Source organism: Lynx canadensis, chromosome A2 (genome assembly GCF_007474595.2).
Source record: "Lynx canadensis isolate LIC74 chromosome A2, mLynCan4.pri.v2, whole genome shotgun sequence".
Taxonomy (NCBI): Eukaryota; Metazoa; Chordata; class Mammalia; order Carnivora; family Felidae; genus Lynx; species Lynx canadensis.
The window spans coordinates 79292590-79312102 of record NC_044304.2 but is presented as its reverse complement, the minus strand read 5'-3'; the positions used below and the strand labels follow the sequence as shown (position 1 = coordinate 79312102).

Here is a 19513-nt window from a genome sequence, read left to right as displayed (position 1 = left end):
GGAATAGATAGCTGCGAGTCAGCTAGGCATTTCCTAGGTGACTTTCTACCAAGAAACCCATTTGGGGATAATAGCCCAATTGGAACTAATTCTCCACTATCCCTTGTGGTCAGGAAATAGCATGTCCAAATTAATCAAATGTTCTGGTGATTTATGTTCTCTACTGTTGAGTATAGTGATGCTGCTTCATCTTATAGGATGATCAATTTGTAAAGAATTAGAAATAATTACAAAACCAAGAGGAATAGTGTTTAATCGTTCCTTGACTGAGACATTAGCCTAGGCTCTTACGGATACTGCTTAGTTTGGATTAGGAACAGCTGTTGGTTTCTGCTGGCTATCCACATCATGCAGGTGAATAGGGTTCTGATTAATAGGATGCCAGGAAACAGAATTTATTATAGCACACACTCATTAATGCAAAACACAGTAATGCCTTTCCAAAGAAACTAACAGAGCCTAAACTATTTTAATGGCTCCATTTAATCCTAAACACACTATAACTTTGGGGAGACTTCACATTTCAAAAATAGCCAAATAGGGGAAGTTTGGATAGGGGCAGAAGAAAATGTATATTTTGATAATACATTGTCAGAAAGTACAATTTTTATCGTGTAATGACCATCTAGAAGCACAGCTTTCAAAGGGATAGGATTTCTTTATTTAAAAATTGGATTTGGGGCGCCTGGGTGGCTCAGTCCGTTGAGTGTCTGACTTCGGCTCGGGTCATGATCTCACGGTCCATGGGTTTGAGCCCCGCATCGGGCTCTGTGCTGGCAGCTCAGAGCCTGGAGCCTGCTATGGATTCTGTGTCTCCCTCTCTCTCTTCCCTTCCCCTGCTCATGCTCTGTCTCTCTCTCAAAAATAAATAAGCATTAAAAAAATTTTTTTAATTGGATTTTAGGGGCACCTGGGGTGGCTGAGTCGATTGAGCATCTGACTCTTGATTTTTGGCTCAGGTCATGATCTCACAGTTCGTGAGATTGAGCCCTGCATTGGGCTCCACACTGACAGCATGGAGCCTGCTTGGGATTCTCTCTGTCTCCTTCTCTCTTTGCCCCTGCCATGCGCATGCGTGTGCGCACTCTCTCTCTCTCTCTCCCTTTCTCTCAAAATAAACTTTAAAATCCAAATTTTACTTATTTTTTATCTCAAGTTTCACTTACAAAGATTTAAAAACTTTTAAATGCAGTTGATCTCATTTTTACTATTATACAACCATTCAGATTTTTAAAAACACATCAATTAGAAAAATATCAAATGTTTAAGTTTAAGAGAAGTCCAGTGAGAAGTGGTTGAGGCAACCACTATGTCTCCCAATGCCTTGTGGCCTGCAGGATACCTGGAGTACCCTTGCTGGGGGGACCTAAACATTTTCCGTAGGATGCCAGAGCCCAACCCTGTTAGCCTGGTTTTATCTTAAGATTTCTCTGAACAGTCACTCCCTTAGACTATCGAAAATAAGAGTTGTATTTCAAAAATTCTATTTTTGTAACGTGGAGCAAAATAGCCATTGCATAAGATGAAACACAATTGCGTATCCTCTCTCTTCTCAGATTTCTCTCAACATTGGGTTAAGGAAATCCTATGCTTTGAAGATAGGGAGCGATGTATTGCCACTCATACTCTCATGTGGTTTTAGTTTCTGGTTAATTCTGCCTCTATTGTTTTTATCCTCATTTGTAACTCAGTTTCCAGATATGGAAACTTTTAAGTGTAGAAAGACCTTGAGAAAAGATGTCTTTGTTGATGTCACTATTCCACAAATACCCCGTTGTGGAGAACTTGTCCTATAATATCTAATAACCTTCCCAAACTTGTGTCACTTGGTGATTTCTATTAAGTTTTGCTAGAACTTTAAGTAGTATAATATAGTGTCCTTCTCTAAGTGATTGCCATTCGTAAAGGAAAAATACTTGGTTTTCATTTTTTCTGTATAAGAAAGTAATTTACTCCTACATAAACATTATTTAATGTGTAAGAAAAAAATTGAGAATATCTTTAAAATCTTCCATGTAACATAGCATTTTTAGAGATTTTTCTCAACTGTGGTTTGGATTCAAACCACTGTGTGTCTTCCGAAGTAAAGTTAATTTTTGCTAATGGAAACCACATCTTTTTAAAAAATACACAGATCATTATTGCTAGAAATACCTCAGAGAGCATGTTGGAATGGAATGCTAGGAGTTCCAGAAGAAGTGGGAATTTGAATTTTGAAATAGTCAACTTTTTCAAATTGTTCTCCTGAGTACTTGGAATCTGTTGTCTAATCATAACGAAAGTGTCTCTGTTGAATGTCACCTTTCAAAGATGAGTCTTAAACTAGATTTGTGACATTGGGTGGTAATGATATTGAATTCTATAAACTATATATTTTTTAAACCTTTCTGTTTTCTAATGTGTATTTATTTTTGAGAGAGAGAGCACAAGTGGAGGAGGGGCAGACAGAGAGGGGGACAGAGGATCCAAAGCAGGCTCTGTGCTGATGGCAGAGAGCCCTATGCAGGGCTCGAACCCACTAACCATGAAATCATGACCTGAGCCGAAGTCAGACACTTAACCGACTAAGCCACCCAGGCGCCCCTATAAACTGTATTTTAGAGTATACTGTCTAAGTGTGATAATTGATTTATTCATTCGTTTTACTTTCCCATTCAAAAATATTTTAGTGCTAGAGGTCTACAAGGCACTGTTTTAGGTGCTATGAATATGGTGACTTAACCAAAGATTCCTTCCTCAGAAAGCTTACACTCTGTTAATTGAAATAATACTTGTAAATAAGTAACAAATGTAAAAAGCTACAAGGACTCTGATAGGTACAGTCAACAGCTTCGGGCGTTCCAAGAAGGGCAGTACCATAGGTCAAGAAGAATTTGAGATGGCTTGCTTTGTGGAAGGTATTGCATTTGACTTGACCGATGAAAGATACTGAAGAGTGGAACATTTAAGGACAGTGGTAGCAAATACTCCATGTAGAAGAAGAAAGAGAAGGGTCCAAAAACTTGGTGCATGGGCAGGAAGTCGGCTGTCATTCAACCCAAGTGAAATGGAGATTATAAAGGGAAGAGGGGCTGGGAAAGTAAGTGGGGGCTGGATCGTGGAGCCTTTGGGTACCTGAGATGTCTGAGTGTTCTTCAGTACCAGTGGGAAGCCACCATAGGTTTTGAGCATGATGGGCTCAGCGGTCTCATGTGATCTGGATTGGAGTGAGGGTGAACCAAAAGCGGAAGGAAGTTAGTTTCCTTCTGTGACATATGAGGCTTAAAGTATGGAAGTGTTGATGACACCTATGCAGAGATAGTGCCTACGTGGATGAGAGAAGCATGGCAACATTTGGGATAGGGGGCAAAGAAAAGAGGAATCAAGTGTGACCCAAAGTTTTGAAATCTTGTTCTGTAAAAGAAAAAGGAACCCTAAATCAAAGTTCTCCCAGGTGGTCTCCCTGTGTGTCATCCCTTTGGGTTCTGTGTCCTCCACACCTGCCTTGTAGAGTCATGCTCCTATTAAAAACATAGGAAATTAGGTGTCCACTGCTGGTTTGTTCAAGAAGTAGCAGCTTTGACAGTTGCACGAAGTGTTTGGCCTTGACCATCACACAACTCTAAGTTGGTAATGCCATCAGTCTTTTTAAGTGACATGCCCTAGAAACAGTAACCTTTCTGGATGCATAATCCTGCCTCCCTTGCAGCCTCAACACGATCACGTTCTCCATCCTAGTGGCTGATCTCCTGTTTGCTCCTCAAATACCCCAGGCCTCTTTCCAACCCTGAGGCCTTTGCACATGCTGTTGCCTGGAACATTATTCCCATCAATTGCACAGGTCTAGTGTCTTGTCTGTTTTTGGTCTCAGCTTAAATATCCCCACTTCTCCAAGAGGTGTACCATTATTCTTTATCTGAGTCCTTTGTTTCTTTCCTACCCAGTACTTAGGACTATGTACTTAGTACTACAATTTCCAACTACTTTATTTGCATGTTACTCTTTTTTTTGCCTCTTTCCCTGATAAAACATAAGCCATGTATCTTTTCCTAATTGCTATATCTCTAAGCACCAAGAACTGTGTCTGGCACTCCATCATAAAAAATCAATAAGTACTTTTTGAATTAGTGAGTGAACGAATACATTCGTGAAGTAATGAATGAATACACCTGTTGAGAAAGCTCTGTATAGGGGGGCCTGGTGGCTCAGTCGGTTAAACATCTGACTTCAGGTCAGGTTGTGATCTCACAGTTCTTGAGTTTGAGCCCCACATTGGGGGCTGTGCTGACAACTCAGAGTGTGGAGCCTGCTTTGGATTCTGTGGTTCCCTGTCTCTCTGCCATTCCCCTGCTTGTGGTCTGTCTCCCTCTCAAAAATAAACATTAAAAAAAATATATTTTAAAGGAAAGCTAGGGGCGCCTGGGTGTCTCAGTCTGTTAAGTATCCAACTTCAGCTCAGGTCATGATCTCACAGCTTGTGGGTTCGAGCCCTGTATCAGGCTCTGTGCCGACAACTCAGAGCCTGGAGCCTGTTTCAGATTCTGTGTCTCCCTGTCTCTCTGTACCTCCCTGCTTGTTCCCTGTCAAAAATGAATAAACATTAAAAAAATTTTTTAAGAAAGCTTTGTATAATCTAAAACTATCCTCACTTACCCCTAAATAATCCAATTAAATATAAAGAGTGGCAACAAATAGCTACTAATCTTCTTTAATCTGCAAAGTAACATACTCTATAAAAAGCATTCATATGATTCCCACAGTGATATTTGGAAAATAAAATATAAGTATTCTCCTTAAGTTCCTGAATTTCCATAAAATCTCTGGTACCACACCATGCTGCAACATTTTTCAGCCTTTTAAAAAATGAAATAGAACAGAAGCTAGAAAATACCATGGTGTGCTGAATCTACTAGGCATGGTTTCAAGAAACTTCAGTGTGTGTGTGTGTGTGTGTGTGTGTGTGTGTGTGTGTGCGCGCGTGCGCGCGCGCGCGCACATGTGGGTGTGTAGGAGGATGCAATAGAAAATTATTTTTTTACTGTGACTCAGTCAATATACACTCTGGTATTTTCCATGTTATCCTAATCCCTCATCTGGCTGCTGTCCTAGCTCTTCAAAGCCAGTGTTGAATTGTCATTCTGCTGTGTTCTGATTCCTTACAGCTTATTCGCAATGGAAGCCTTCCCACAGATGCAACCAAAATTCAAGTTTTTTAGTATTTTCTTATAGATCAACAATTTGTTAGATTATACAAACCTCGACCTCTCTCAGAATGCTCAGGCTTGCTGTAAATAGTGTTCCCAGACCTTTCACTGCAATACTAGGCTGTTTTTAAGTAAACCAGGAAAAAAAAACACACAAAAAACCATTCAGGGTAGGACAGTGGTAAGATTTGCTAGTTTTTAAATCAAGAATTTAAAGCAATGTTTTGACACCCAGTAGCAATATTTGCTAAAATAACATCTATGTTAACTACTTTTTTTTTCCTCTCTTTTTCTCTCTTCATCAAGCTGCCTGCCTTGTGCTTGGCTGTATGATTTTCCCTGATGGCTGGGATTCAGATGAAGTCAAACGGATGTGTGGAGAAAAGACAGACAAGTACACTCTTGGGGCGTGTTCAGTCCGCTGGGCATACATCCTGGCCATTATTGGGATTTTGGATGCCCTGATCCTCTCGTTTCTGGCATTTGTGCTTGGTAACCGACAAGACAGCTTGATGGCAGAGGAACTGAAGGCAGAAAACAAAGGTAAGATTGCTTTGGGGAACTCTTATCGGGACACTTCAAGCACATCAAATACCAGTGCTTCCCATGTGGGTCTAATTTCGTGCATCTTTTAATGCTGTCTAGTTCATAGACTTTCCCCTAGACTCAACTCCAGAAGTTTATGCAATTGAAATACAGGATTTTCATACTTACCTTTCTAAGACTCTGAGTCCATTATTATTTAAATGCATTTTTCCAGTTTCTTTTTCCCTCTCTCTGAAAGTTCATGGCTAAGGTAATTTTTTTTTTTTTTTTTTTTGTCTACTTGGTTAAATGGAGAGTACATCCTTTCCATGTATTCAGCTTTTTTCCAGGCTGAAATAAATGTCTGGGGAATCTCCTAAAATCATCTACAAAGGTCTTTATTAAACTGTTCACAATCATTGTATTTGAATTCAGACTCCTCCTCTCAGAGAGAAGGCATGATACTGGCCCTAACAAGTTGCAGTTAGGGATTTCAACAGTTACCTAATTAACTGAATTTGAAATGTGTTATCTGGGTAGTGAAAAAGCTCTTCTATTTCTTTTCAAAAAGAAAATGTCTTCTGAAACACAAAGAGACTAGAATAAAAAAATAGAGCACTGGCTGGTGAATGATACATAAATGTTCAAATGATAGAGTGCCAATAAAAAGTAGCAAGTCATTATTCAAGAGGAATATTAATTTTCCTTCCAGATTTTTAAACCAGTTGTTGGGGCATAGAATTTTACTACCTCTGTTCATTGCAGACTTAGATTTATTTCGCTGTTTTATCTTTAGGTAACTTTTAATTTTAAGACTTTGGACTTACATTGGCACCTTCAGTTGGGTGGCTGCTGTTTGTAGTTCCCATTTCTGATTGGAAACTAAATCCATCCTTCAATTAGGAAATGTAGCTTACTGTTTCAGGTAGTGGCTCTTGAGTGCTTCAGCGGGCCTCAAATCGAGGTATAGATTCGTATCTACAGGATACTACAGGAGGTAATGACAGTGTAGCAAGCTTTATATTTAGACCATCACTGGTGATGCTTGTAAACTATGAACTATACAGAAAGAAAATCAAGCGGTCTGGGGAAGCAGTCATCCTTGAGTTTTTTATCTCCCTGATTTATGGGCAGAACACGCACTAGTTTATTTGGTGTTAGCAAAAATGTTCTAAACACAAAAATCTTGCACAAGGGAGCGGTGCTTTCTAAAAACACAATTATTCCCTCTCATGGTTGTCCTTTCTAGATTTAAAGGATGATGTACCTCATAATGCATGTTACAGATTTAAAGTGCTTTCACAAGTGCTTATTGATTTGGAGTCCTTGTCCGTTGTTGTCTTTGTGATTTGGTGCATGTATACAGGTCTCTGTCCAGTTAGCTTCACCTCAAAGCGAATAATAAGGATAGCTCAATGTCAGAATAAGTTGCCTTTCCCTAAAGGGTGACTTAAAGAAAACATCATTTTGTTCTGCAAATGCTTGATTTCTACCACCACATAATTATGGACTGAGTGCTATTTATTCACTGTACAATTTGAAGTTATACTGAGGGGCGCCTGGGTGACTCAGTTGGTTGAGCATCTGACTTGGGCTCAGGCCATGATTTCATGGTTTGTGAGTTGGAGCCCCGCATCAGGCTCACTACCGTCAACACAGCCCATTTCCGATTCTGTCTCCTTCTCTCTCTGCCCGTCCCATGCTAGTGCTCTCTCGAAAAAAATAAATAAATATTTAAAGTTGTACCAAGAACCTTTAAACTTTTCAGACATCTGTTGACCCCAAATAAGGAAATGAAGAAAAATTAAAAAAATAAAATAATCAGGAAGATTTTTCACTTGGCAATGGAGAACTGTCAGTTCTATCCACACAAATGAGTGACAATTCTGAATTCATGCTTCGGAAGGTAACAGCTAGGATTAGAGGGTAACTCTCAACAGTTTTCAAAGTGGGTCTTTTCTTTCACTGGAATTGGTTCCATGTTGATATCTGATCCCTTCTGTCTAGGTTTTCATTTTTAAAAGGCATCTTTTCCACTCCAACGCCTTGGTAAGTGTTGATGGAGAAGGAAGTCAAAAGAGGCCAGTATAAGGTTTAGGGAGTCTCTGTGCATGATTGTTCTGTGTGCATTATCTTCATTTGCTTGTATCACATTTACCTGTGTCCATAGTTTCTTCCATCTGGTTCTGAAGGACCCAGATCAGTAGCAGTTCCTCTGCATGAAATCCGATCCAGTAAAGTAGCCGAGAGCATCGGGCCATACTGAGGAACGTGTCAGTTGTACCACATTCTTACACACAATCAGAATTCTTTTATCTGAATCCTGAGAATGTATCAACAGCTCTACTGTGTAGACATTTCAGATTCTCATACGATAGGATCTGTATAAAATCAAACTCAGATTACAGAAAATGTAATCAGACCTGCATGTTTCTTAGAAATGGTAAAAGATTTATGGTTGCTGTGCAAAATAGCTTTTATTGTTTGGTATTATTTAAACACGTATTCAGTGTTGAAACTTGCAGACTTAGGGAGACCAGTCGATGATTGTGTATGTGTGCATATAAACAATTTCACTAAACAGTAGTTTACTTGGTTTCTAGTGTATGCAATAAGCAAAACTAAATACCATCAGTGTTACTTTCTATAAATCTTAATGGAGGAGAGATCTGATGAGAATAATTTGTAAATATGAAATTATATTTGAATAAGTGCTTTTACAATTTGCATGGCTACATTAATATACCTTTTCACTTACTAAAACTATGTTTTCACTATTCTTCCTCTGTCCTTTGGTAGTTGAGTCCTCCTTTGGATTCCAGGGCAATGCAAAGAGACAGAGGCCAGTCGAGCTCACGGAATTTTAGAAGAATTTACTAATTCCCTAATGGCTTGTGGTATCCTAAAAGCAGACAATACCATATCTCAAGTCTTGGCTCAAAAGAATAAAGCATTCATATGTTCTGATATACATTATATTACTCTACACACCAATACATTTTACAGTCTTCTTCCAGTTTCATGGTCTGCTGTTCATCCTAACAACCTACATCCTAATAATAAGTAGCAAGAGTACTATACAGAGGATAAACCTACAAGAGGAGCATATGCACCCATTTTAAACAAGTTTGTCCTGAGCAGTCTCATGATAGGATCATCTTCTTTTTGTGGCTTTTATAATGAATGTAGCAACACGCTTCTGTGTTTATCTGGAAAAGCCACAAAAGGGGTCCAGGTTTTCCATGTATTGCTACAGTAAGGATATTGCTTGGATCCATGAATCCTTCCTAACAACCTCCCCAATGGATAAAACAAGAATCACTGTTATGTAAATTGTAGACTATATCAAAAAAGGGAAGAGAACTCCATTCTAATTGTTGAACTGTGTTCCATTCACAGATTCCTTAAGGGAATATAGGACACTACTGAGCCATAAATTAACCATCACAAAGTACTGTTCAAAGGGAAAACAAGGGGAAGGTACATAGGTGAGCTTTCTACCTCGATAAACCACCGCCTCCTAAAATAAATGTCCAGGAGTGCCTGGGTGGCTCAGGCGGTTGAGTGTCCTACTCTTGATTTCACCTCAGGTCCTAATCCCAGGGTCATGGGATTGAGCCCCGCATCAGGCTCTGCACTAAGTGTGGAACCTACTTAAGATTCTCTCTCCTCTTCTCTCCCCTGCTCCTGCTTGCTCTCTCTCTAATTAATTAACTTTCCAGGGAACTCACCCCAATCCCATTAGAGTGTATGTCACCCTTCAGTACCACCTACAAATATTTCTTAAGCCTTTTCCAGGAATGCAACAATAATTTGAAAGTGGTCTCAGCTGAAGTTTGCCACATTGTAAAATGGCAAGATTGGAATGAGGGAGTTTCCACGGAATTTCAACCAGCAACTTTGAAGAATCCAAAGGTTACCTCAGCAGGAGCTTCTCTGAGAGAGAAAGTGAATCATCTATGTTGCATCATCAAAGTCCCACAATATTTTCTCATGGAAAAAAAAATCAAAAAACAAAAAACTTCACTGAAAAACAGAAGCAAAAACTATTTTAAATACGTAACTAACTTCTGCAGGAGTTAGCACTTACAAGAAAATTCGACTGTGAATTTGAGAAGCCAGCCCCGCAGACTGTATGCCATCCCCGGCTCTGGGGATAAGAGCAGGTGGGCAGGTGTTCGTTATTGTTTGGGAGCTCGACAGCATGATTTCTAAATGAGCCAACAACAGGAGGCATTTCACCTTGATATGCCTCCTAATTACGTATTTTAACACACTGAACTGTGAAGTCAATTTAATTATGTAAAATTAAAGTTTCATCCAGATAAAAAGGATTTGAAATGAAAGCTTCATTTCCAATTTCTTTCATTAATTGTGAAAGGATAAATAATTACATTTTCCAGAACTCCCGTGCCACAAATAGCTCGTTCCTTGTGAGATGCTGTTCATAAAGAGCCATGTTTCGGAGTTTGTGTGTATGGTCTTTGGAATTGCTTATCAGATAATTGAGTCCTCTCATGAACAGTTTTAAAGTCATTCTGTCTTCTAGCACTTACACTGCAAATGAGAAAATATGATTATCCATTAAGAGGTGACTCTAGCTACCATTTATTAAGTGGCTTAAGCTCTTTTTAATGCTATAATAGGTGGAGTTAAATTCATTTTACTCAAGTAACTAATTGAGAAGCCCTTCGGTATTTTGATTTAAGGTGCCATGGCATGCCATGCCACAGCCCCACTGTGAGTGGCAGCGTGGGGGGAGTGAGGAGAGCGTGCACTGCCTGGAGCCAGTGTGGGCTCTCACATTACCTGAGCGCCCTGCCCCCAGATCTTGATAGTTGCAGAATTAAACTTTCTCATCTATGCAGTGAGGGCTTGTCTAAATGGCACCGGAGGTTTCTTCCAGCTCTAATTCTGGAGACACTTTCAGAAATGTTCCTTGAAGTTGCTCTAAGGGCAGTAAGAGCTCGTGCCTTAGAGCAGTGAATACACTAACGGCTCTTAGGAACTTGTTAGCAACAGAAGAGTAAGAGAAGGGAAAGATGAGGTCAACAGGAGGGAGCTCTAGGCTGCCCTGAACAGCACTGTCATGGCCCCATTATTCACACCACCAAGTGGAAGGAATCAGGTTTAGAAATTCTGGTCCGGGGCACAAGAGCCTGCTGGCCTCACTAATTACCATGTTATGTGGCGTCCATGTGGACACCTCGACAGTGGACAGAACCCCAGATCAGAGAGGAAAACTTTGTTTCTGGTCTCAACTCCAGCACACAAGAGTCATTATGGCTTTAAGGAAGTCCCTAACATCCCAGAGCCTCAGTTTCCCCTTTTCTAAAATGAGAAGGATACTACCCAGGTCTGCCTCCTGCATTGGGTTGAGAGAGTCCAATGAAAGCATGTGTATGAAAACAGTTTATAATCAATATCTAGATAAGCTTTACTAGTTACTAATTTTTCCCATATGATATTTGATCTTTGCAGTAATGCTGTGAGAAAGCTATCATCATTCTACTTCTACACATCAGACACTGCAGCTCAGAAAAGTTAAACATTTTGTCTAAATTTTCATGGCTGTGAAGGAATGAATCCAGGGCTCAAACACAGTCGTTTTACTCAAACTTTCAAGTTTTTTCTACCATACAAGATGTTGGGATAATTTCTTAAAATATGCCTATTCTGTTGCTTTCAACTTGACCAATGAGCCCTGTACAACTAAAGAGTTTAGTCTTATTTTCACTTGGTAGCTTTTAGATGATGTCACTTAATCAAGAATCTAATATACTTGAGAATAGACTATTCCTGTATTCGCATTTTCATTGTTGTAAGGTATTTTTTTCATTCCTCTTTTGATTTCTTCTTTGACCCACTGATCGTTGGGTAGCCTGTTGTTTAGTTGCAAAAATGAGAAGTAGTCTTTGAAACTGATCCTCTTGGGGCACCTGGGTGGCTCAGCCGGTTGAGTGTCCGACTTTTGATTTCAGCTCAGGTCATGACCCCGAGGTTGTGGGATCAAGCCCCACATCAGGTTCTGTGCTGACAGCGTGAGGCCTGCTTGGGATTCTCCCTCTCTGTGCCTGTTTATTGCTCAGGTTGTGTGTGCTCTCTTTCTCAAAAAAAAAAAAAAAAAAAAAAAGTACATATCTCTAAAACTGATCCTCTTACTTGATTGTGTAACTTTATGAAAACCCAGAGAGGAAGATCAGGAAGCCGTGGCAAAAAGCACCGAGTGCTTTGAATTAAATCTTTAATAAGGTCACAGTGAACGATCTCTTTCCCAGTGGGGTTAGTGTTGAACAAACACAGTCATTAAAGCATTTCAGAGTATGTCTCTAAAACTGCCTGTATGCTGGCACTTTTGCAGAGGGGCTCGTTAATCTGACAGTTGGTGCAGACCTCGGAGGCCCTCCCAGAGTTGTTCTAAGTCCTTGCTGCTCCTGTTTCCTCCCACTCTCTCATAAACTCACTCCATTCAGGTTTTCACCCCCAGCATTTTCCTGCCACTGTCTTATGAAGGTCACTCCCAGGTGCTAAATTTCACAGTCCGTTTTCAATTCTTACATTGCCTTTTCACAGTTGACTGCAGTGAGCCATCCTGGAACTCCTTCATTGGCTCCCAGGAGCTGCCCTTGCCCAGATTCCCTTCTCCCTCTCTGGGCTCTTTCTGTGGAGCCTCCTATGCTGCCTCCTCCCTATCTCTGCCTTCTTTCCACCTGCACTTGTTTTGTAGATTATCTCCTTGGGCACCATGGCTTTCAGAAACCTCTGCACACTAATGACACCCCAAGTTTAAATACCTCCACCTCTCCAATGAAGTCTGGTCTCCTATGCCCTGTTGCCTACTTGATACCCTTTCTCAATATCTAATTAGCACCACAAAGTTTGAAACTGATCCTCATAGGGCGCCTGGGTGGCTCAGTAGGTTGAGTGTCCGACTCTTGATTTCAGCTCAGGTCCTGACCCCAGGGTTGTGGGATCGAGCCCCACGTTGGGTTCTGCGATGACAGCGTGGGGCCTGCTGAGCTCCTGACGTTTCTTTCCCACAAAGCTGCCACCTCGCACAGTCCTCCTCATCTCAGTTAATGGCAGCTTTATCCTTCCATCTGCTCAGGCCAAAACTTCGATCATTCTGGACCCCTTTCTTTCTCTCACAACTGCCGTTTAGCCCATCCAAAACTCATGTCTGCTTTACCTGCAAAATATAGCCAGAGTCCACCGACTTCTCAGCCTCCTCGTGGCTGCCATCCAGGTTCAGGCCATCATTGCAAGACACCCCTACACGGTTTCACTGATTCCAGCTGTGCCCCCTTTCGGTCTGATCTCAGCAGAGCACCCATGTGATCCTGTTAAAGGGTAAGTCTGACCATGCCATTCCTCAGCTGCACACCCTCCAGTGACTACATAACCTGACTCAGAGTGATAGCCAGAGTCCTTGAGTACCGCCTACAAGACCATGCACAGCTGCCTCCATCTTTGCGCTCTGACCTCCTCCCTGTTTTTTTCCCTCATTTCCTGTGCTCTGGACGCACTGGCTTCCTTACTATTTCTCAAACACACCAGGGGCAGTCCCATCTCAGGGCCTCTTGTGTTTGGTGTCCTGTCTGCCTGAGATGTTCTTCCTCCAAACCATATAGTTTGCTTCTTTATCTCCTTCAGGTTTTACCCAAATATCACCTTCTCCCTGGCCAACCTCTCTAGAGTTTCACATACCCGTGTACTTCAGCTAACCCGCTAAGTAGTTTACCTCTTTTTTTGTTGTTAATCGTTGTCCTCCAGAAAAGTTCCACCAGAGCTTTTTGTCTCTTTCGTTCACAGCTGTAACCCTGGTACCTAGAATAATGCCTGGCATATGTGGGCACTCAATAATTATGCATTGCATGAGTAAATGATTGAATGAAAGAATGAGTCTATTCTGATCTTTCTCTTTCATGAGAAGGTCATTCCATTGTTGCACAGATCTTAACCTCAGAGAGTTTTGGTTTTGGTTAGGTTGAAATACACCCCCTTGTAATGTCTACCCATTGGTATTCCCTCTTATACTTTAAGCTACTGACTTCTTTAGAGTTAACATGTCTGTAATGGCTAAAGTTACACATTTGCCAAAGGGCATAGTTCCCCATGTCTTGTTGGGCATCTGGAGATGCCTGTGTTGTCACTGCTGTCCACTACCCACCCAGGGCCCCAGGGCAGAGGGCCACCCCCGGTGGGAAGAAGAGAGGGAAGACATCCGGAAGTGTGGTGGAAGGAAGAGACTTCTACAGGAGTCACTCATGGATATGTTGCTGGAGATTGTCTCCTTCGGTTTACCCTCCATGCCTGGTGGTAACTTGGAGAACATCTGAGCTTATGAGATTGACTCTAGTCCATTCAACAAGTACACACTGAGGTCATAAATGTACCATGGTGTGCTCGAAGAGGGAGCTCTCTCTTTGATCAGTACCTAACCTCAGATGATACCCTCAAAATCAGCATCTTCCTCCCAGCCTTCCCCAATTAGTGGACTTGTAAGCAGAATTAGTTTATGAATTAGAGGCCACAGGTAATGCTGACTTTGAATGGCAGTCACATGCTCCATTATTATCCACTATACTCGAATAGCCAAAATAATTGTAATGTTATAATGATCTTTTCAGTCCCTGAGAAAGGATCTCTGGGTAAATATTAGAAGAAAGGTGGTAGGGGAAGGAATAGAAAAAAATATACAATAGAAAATGACTCTGTTATATAACAGAGCCATGGTGTCCAAGATTTAACCTTCCCAATAAATTTTCAATGTTCTGGCATAACTTTAAATGAAGTCTTATAATTAAGTCAAAACTTATCAGCTTCACCCTCCCACCCCTTGCCTCCTCCCTTTTAACAGTAACATTATAAGAGTTGAAAACACAGAGAATCGTGACCTTCAGAGACATAGCCCAGGTTTAAGGATCGTATTTTTTTTTCTAAATTACAGATCTGTGGCAAATTTCTTTTTCTTCTATAAGACTGGGTCTAATTTCAGATCTATATACTCTGGATAGGTTCAATAGGCACCTCAGCATTTGAAGTTAATTAGTGATCAATTATCTCTATCTAAATCTGTTTTTATTTTAACATGTAATACAGACTTTTTAAAGTAAACTGGTTTTATTTCAGGGCAAATCTGTTGTGGGTTTTTGTTTTGGTTTTTTTTTTTTTTTTTGAGTATTTATTTTGATAGTGAGAGCATGAGCAGGGGAGGGGAGAAGAGGGAGAGAATCCCAAGCAGGCTCTGCACCATCAGTGCAGAGCCCAATGTGAGGCTGGAACTCACAAACTGTGAAATCATGAACTGAGCAGAAATCAAGAGTTGCTCACTGAACTGAGCCATCCAGGCTCCCCACAAATCTGTTGTTTAGAATCCATTGATCTATACTTGTAAACCACAAATATACTTCTGAAAATTTTTTCTCCAGCATAAATATACTAAAAGTAGTTTATCTTCTTCTTGTTTTTGTAGTTTCCCAACCTTGAACCCCTCTATTCCTATCCATCCTGAAGCATCTGGTTCTTTTCCATATGCCCTACCGGAGAAGAACAGGTACCAAGTGAAACGTTAGTGGTCTTGACATAATTCTAGTTGAATTTCCTTGGGCCTCAGCCTCCCTACTCAGATTTGTTTTTTAAGGTACATAACAATTTTTTAGCAGAGTGGACATTTATATTCTTGCTACATGTTCAGTGATGCCATTGTAAGGTCAAAGAACACAGTGAAAATGTAACCTGTCACTTGTCCCTCATAAAGGAGAAACATAGTTGTTCTTAACATCTGGTGGAGTAAGAACACGGCACCAAGCAAAACTCTGCTGAGGTAAATACGTGTTGAGACTACTTGCAGAATAGATGTTGCCTCTGTAATGCTCCACAAAATATAACTGCCCAAACCGTACAAATTTCATTTTTTTAATTCTGTCTTAAGAACAAGGGCTATGTCTTATTTATCTGTTATCTCTGGTATCCGAGTTCCTGGGACATAGTAAGTGCTTAATTTCAGCACTTCTTATTTTCATTGATTCAGTTTGATGACAAAATGTGTAAATGTTTAAGAATGGCCCCAACTTGGGCACCTGGGTGGCTCAGTCAGTTAAGTGTCCGGCTTCAGCTCAGGTCATGATCTCGCAGTTCCTGAGTTCGAGCCCTGCATTGGGCTCTGCGCTGACCGTGCAGAACCTGCTTGGGAGTCTCACTCTCTGCCCCTCCCCCACTTGCGTGCACTCTTTCAAAATAAATAAACTTCAAAAGTCCCCACTTCACATATCTTCTGTACTTGAAGGAATCTGTCCCTTCATTGATTGCAAAGGAAATAAATTTGTCTACACATTATACACAGATACCTATTTTAAAAGAAACAAGGAGTAGCAGTATGTTAGAATGACATATTATAACTGCCGCTTCAGGCAAATTACTGCACCTCTTTCAGCCTTATTTCAACAGCCACAAAAATGTCCTGTGCATTTACTGTGTGCCAAGTCATGGCCAAAACTACGGCATTCAACTCACTATGGCATGTATGGCGTGCCTCATGCATGTCAAGCCAAGTGATGGACACCGGGAGCTCAGAAATGAGTGGCAGAGGCTTTGCCCTAAGTCTCTTTGAGGAGGACACTTAGCGTTAGGTACGAGGTTATGTTTCTGAGGCCCAATCCATTTGATATCCGTGGCTTTGCGTTATCGGTGCCACCTGTGCAGAAATGAGTGCGAGCCCCTGCCTGACAGCCGACTCATTCCAGCACCAGTGAGAGCTGATGCGGTAATAAGCAGAAACCATTTCCCAAGGATGGTTTGACATACAAGGCTTCATCCACGGAGAGGCTCAGCTGTGGAAAACATCAGCGAGGCTACTAGTATTAAATAAACAAAGGAGGACAACTTTGAAGAAATGAACAACTATGAATAAATGAAAAATGTGATCGAGGTGAAGCAGGGACAAGAAACATGGGAGAGATCTCTTCTCGCTAAAGCATAAATTTTAGAGCAGCCTATTTAAAATCTAAACTCCAGAAATGGCTTTGGGGGAAAGGTCACTCATAACGGCTAACATCATCACTCTTGAACTACGTCTTTACAGTCTGTCAGCCAGCTGGTCCTCGGCAAGTGCTGTATTTATGCATTTCACTGACGTTTTCTTCCTGCTTGGCTGCACACGTAATCTGGGCCTCGCATTTAACGGGGAGAAAATCAGTTTGGCCTGAGAAGATATCATCTCCCTAACTCAACTTGACCATGTCACCTTTGATGATGCACCTGGAATAATCAGGAGGTGAAATGGGAATTCTGGCAGCTCCCCAGTAATGCTGTCTGCAAGTTCATATGCTGTCAAAGTCCACAAGATGAGAGTGACAATGTTGTCAAGAGATCTGGAGGGCAGAATTCAACCAGGGAGAAAAGCAGTGGTGGTGTTAGTGTTAGCCACCCCAACGTGTTCTGACAGAGACACCTGACGGGCTGGCGAAAAGCACAGGCAAGGGCAGCTGGAGACTGCCCATCACGGTGGCAGGTGAGTCTGCAACACTCACTGAAGGAGAGCCCTCATAAGGGGCAGCTTCTCCGGAGGGAATCTAAAAGAGCTCTCCCTTGTCCTAGAGAAGGTGACAAGCCCAGAAGTCACATGAGCCAGCTCCATCTGTTGGCCTGATAGTTCTTCCCCAGAGGCTGGCTATTTGGTGCCAATGTGTACAATGAACCAGATGTTCTCTGATGGTTCAGGTAGTAGAAATGCAATGGTTTGGGAGCTCTCTGGGAGCTTTGTTTCTAATTCACCCACACAGAAGAAAAGGAAAAAAAACCTTTCCTGCTCTCGGCAGGGGAGCCCCAAAGATCAGGTGTAGATCAATGAAGTTGTCTTAAAGTCCCCTTTTTTAGGAAAATCTTCTAAAACCATAAGCAACTGGTTTTTTTTTTCCTGTTTCTGGCTATTGTTATTCTTATGAATTTTTTAAAAATATTTATCCATTTTGCGAGAGAGAACACAAGCAGGGGAAGGGCAGAGAGAGAGGGAGAGAATCTCAAGCAGGCTCTGCATGGTCAGCACAGAGCCCAATGTGGGGCTCGAATTCATGAATCATGAGATGATGACCTGAGCTGAAACCAAGAGTCAGATGCTTAATCAACTGAGCCACCCGTGCCCCTCTTATGAATTTTTTTTAATTTGAGTACAGTTGACACACAATGTCATGTTAGTTTCAGGTGTACAGCATAGTGATTTGACATGTCCATACATTATGCTATGCTCACCACAAGTGTAATGACTGTCACTGTATATGCCATTGACTATACCATTGCCTATATTCCCAATGCTGTGCCTTTTATGCCCATGACATTCATCCCATGACCGGAAGCGACTGTTTTGATGTTTTATTTTTGTTTTGTCAGCTTAATGGTAGACTTTATCACTCTTCAGATGTTGGGTGATAATGACCTGTTGGAGAGATCTGTTGGGGATCAAGTTAAAGGAACGTTGAACGACAATCACAGAGTGAGGACAATTAGAGCCAGAAATCTGGTTCTGTACGATCATCTAGTGAGATTTGAAGAATTCACAAGTGCTTGGGTCCCACCCCAGAGATTCTAGTTCATTTGGCATGAGGTGGGTCCAGGTGTGAAAACTGCTTAGGAAGTTCTAACACACACAGCTGAGGTTAAGGACCAATGGGTTCATCCAACACCCAGCTTTTACAGATAAAGAAGCAAGGCCCAGAAAGGGAAGGTAAAATTTGAATTATTATCATTAGAAATCAGCAGGTAACCCAAGACAGTAATCCAGTCCCATTCTGTAATAGGCTAAATCATCATCTGATTTAGTTCCACTGCTGCCTGTTTTGGAGATAGAGCCCTCTTCTAGCCCTGAGAAATTGATTTGTGCCGCCTACGAGCTCTGTGAACTTGGGCAAACCTCTAAGCCTCAGTGTCCCCACTGTAAAGACATTAATAGCAACTGCCTTGTAGAGATTTTGTGAAAATAAGATAATGCGTGTAAACTGTCACAATCTCTGACACATGTCAACTGTGGTGGTTTTCAGAGCTTTGAGTTTACTTGACAAACATATATAGTGCGTATTCTATCCCATGTTCATGCAGTGAAAGCACGTGCCCTAACCACCTTTCCCTGCCCTTTGTTCCTGCAACTCGGTGTTGGCATAATCAAGGCCTTGTTAAGATCTAGAGATTGCTTCCTCCATGTGCCAAAATTTGAATTTTTCATCTGATAGCTTTGTGAATGCTTTTAATAAGACTGATGAGGGTTAATCAGTGGGTTGGTTGGGGCTTTTGTTTTGTTTGTAACCTTCCTACATATGCCTCTATCTTGGGATGAGTTGAGTGGGGAGCTTATTCCCTAATATTTGCTGCCCAGAGAGTTCACACTGTAGAGCTGGCTGTATAAATTCAGTGACAGTCACCAGTGAGAGCCCGTGGCTCCCTGATGGAAATGTCACTTGCTCCTTACAATGTTACCTATTTTCAACCTGGCTAAGAATTATTCCATGGCTACATTGCTGGATAGTTGAAGGACAAACCCAATGCCTTCAACATGTCTGTGAGAGGTGTTTTTCAGAAGTGATGGAGGGAAGGGATCCCACCCTGGCAGAAGAAGCAATAAAGACAATCCCCTGAATGTAGGAGAATGTGATCACTTTAGTTCTTTCACAGAGCTATGAATATTTAGTGCCACTGGGTTAGCAGGTCCCTGTGTTTGGGTCAGAACTCATCTTTATTTCCCTCGTCATAAACATGGCAAATAATATCCACATATAAAACAAGCATAAGCAATAAACTTTTTATTTGAAGTTAAA

General features: G+C 41.3%; 1 protein-coding gene across 1 annotated transcript in view; it reads left to right on the top strand.

The window, feature by feature from the left end:
* Positions 1-19513, top strand: part of LHFPL3 (LHFPL tetraspan subfamily member 3) — a 588527-nt gene that overhangs the window by 400945 nt on the left and 168069 nt on the right. Inside the window, exon 2 of the mRNA XM_030307793.1 lies at positions 5490-5726. Coding sequence (XP_030163653.1) covers positions 5490-5726 — 237 coding nt within the window. The remainder of the gene's footprint in view (positions 1-5489; positions 5727-19513) is intronic.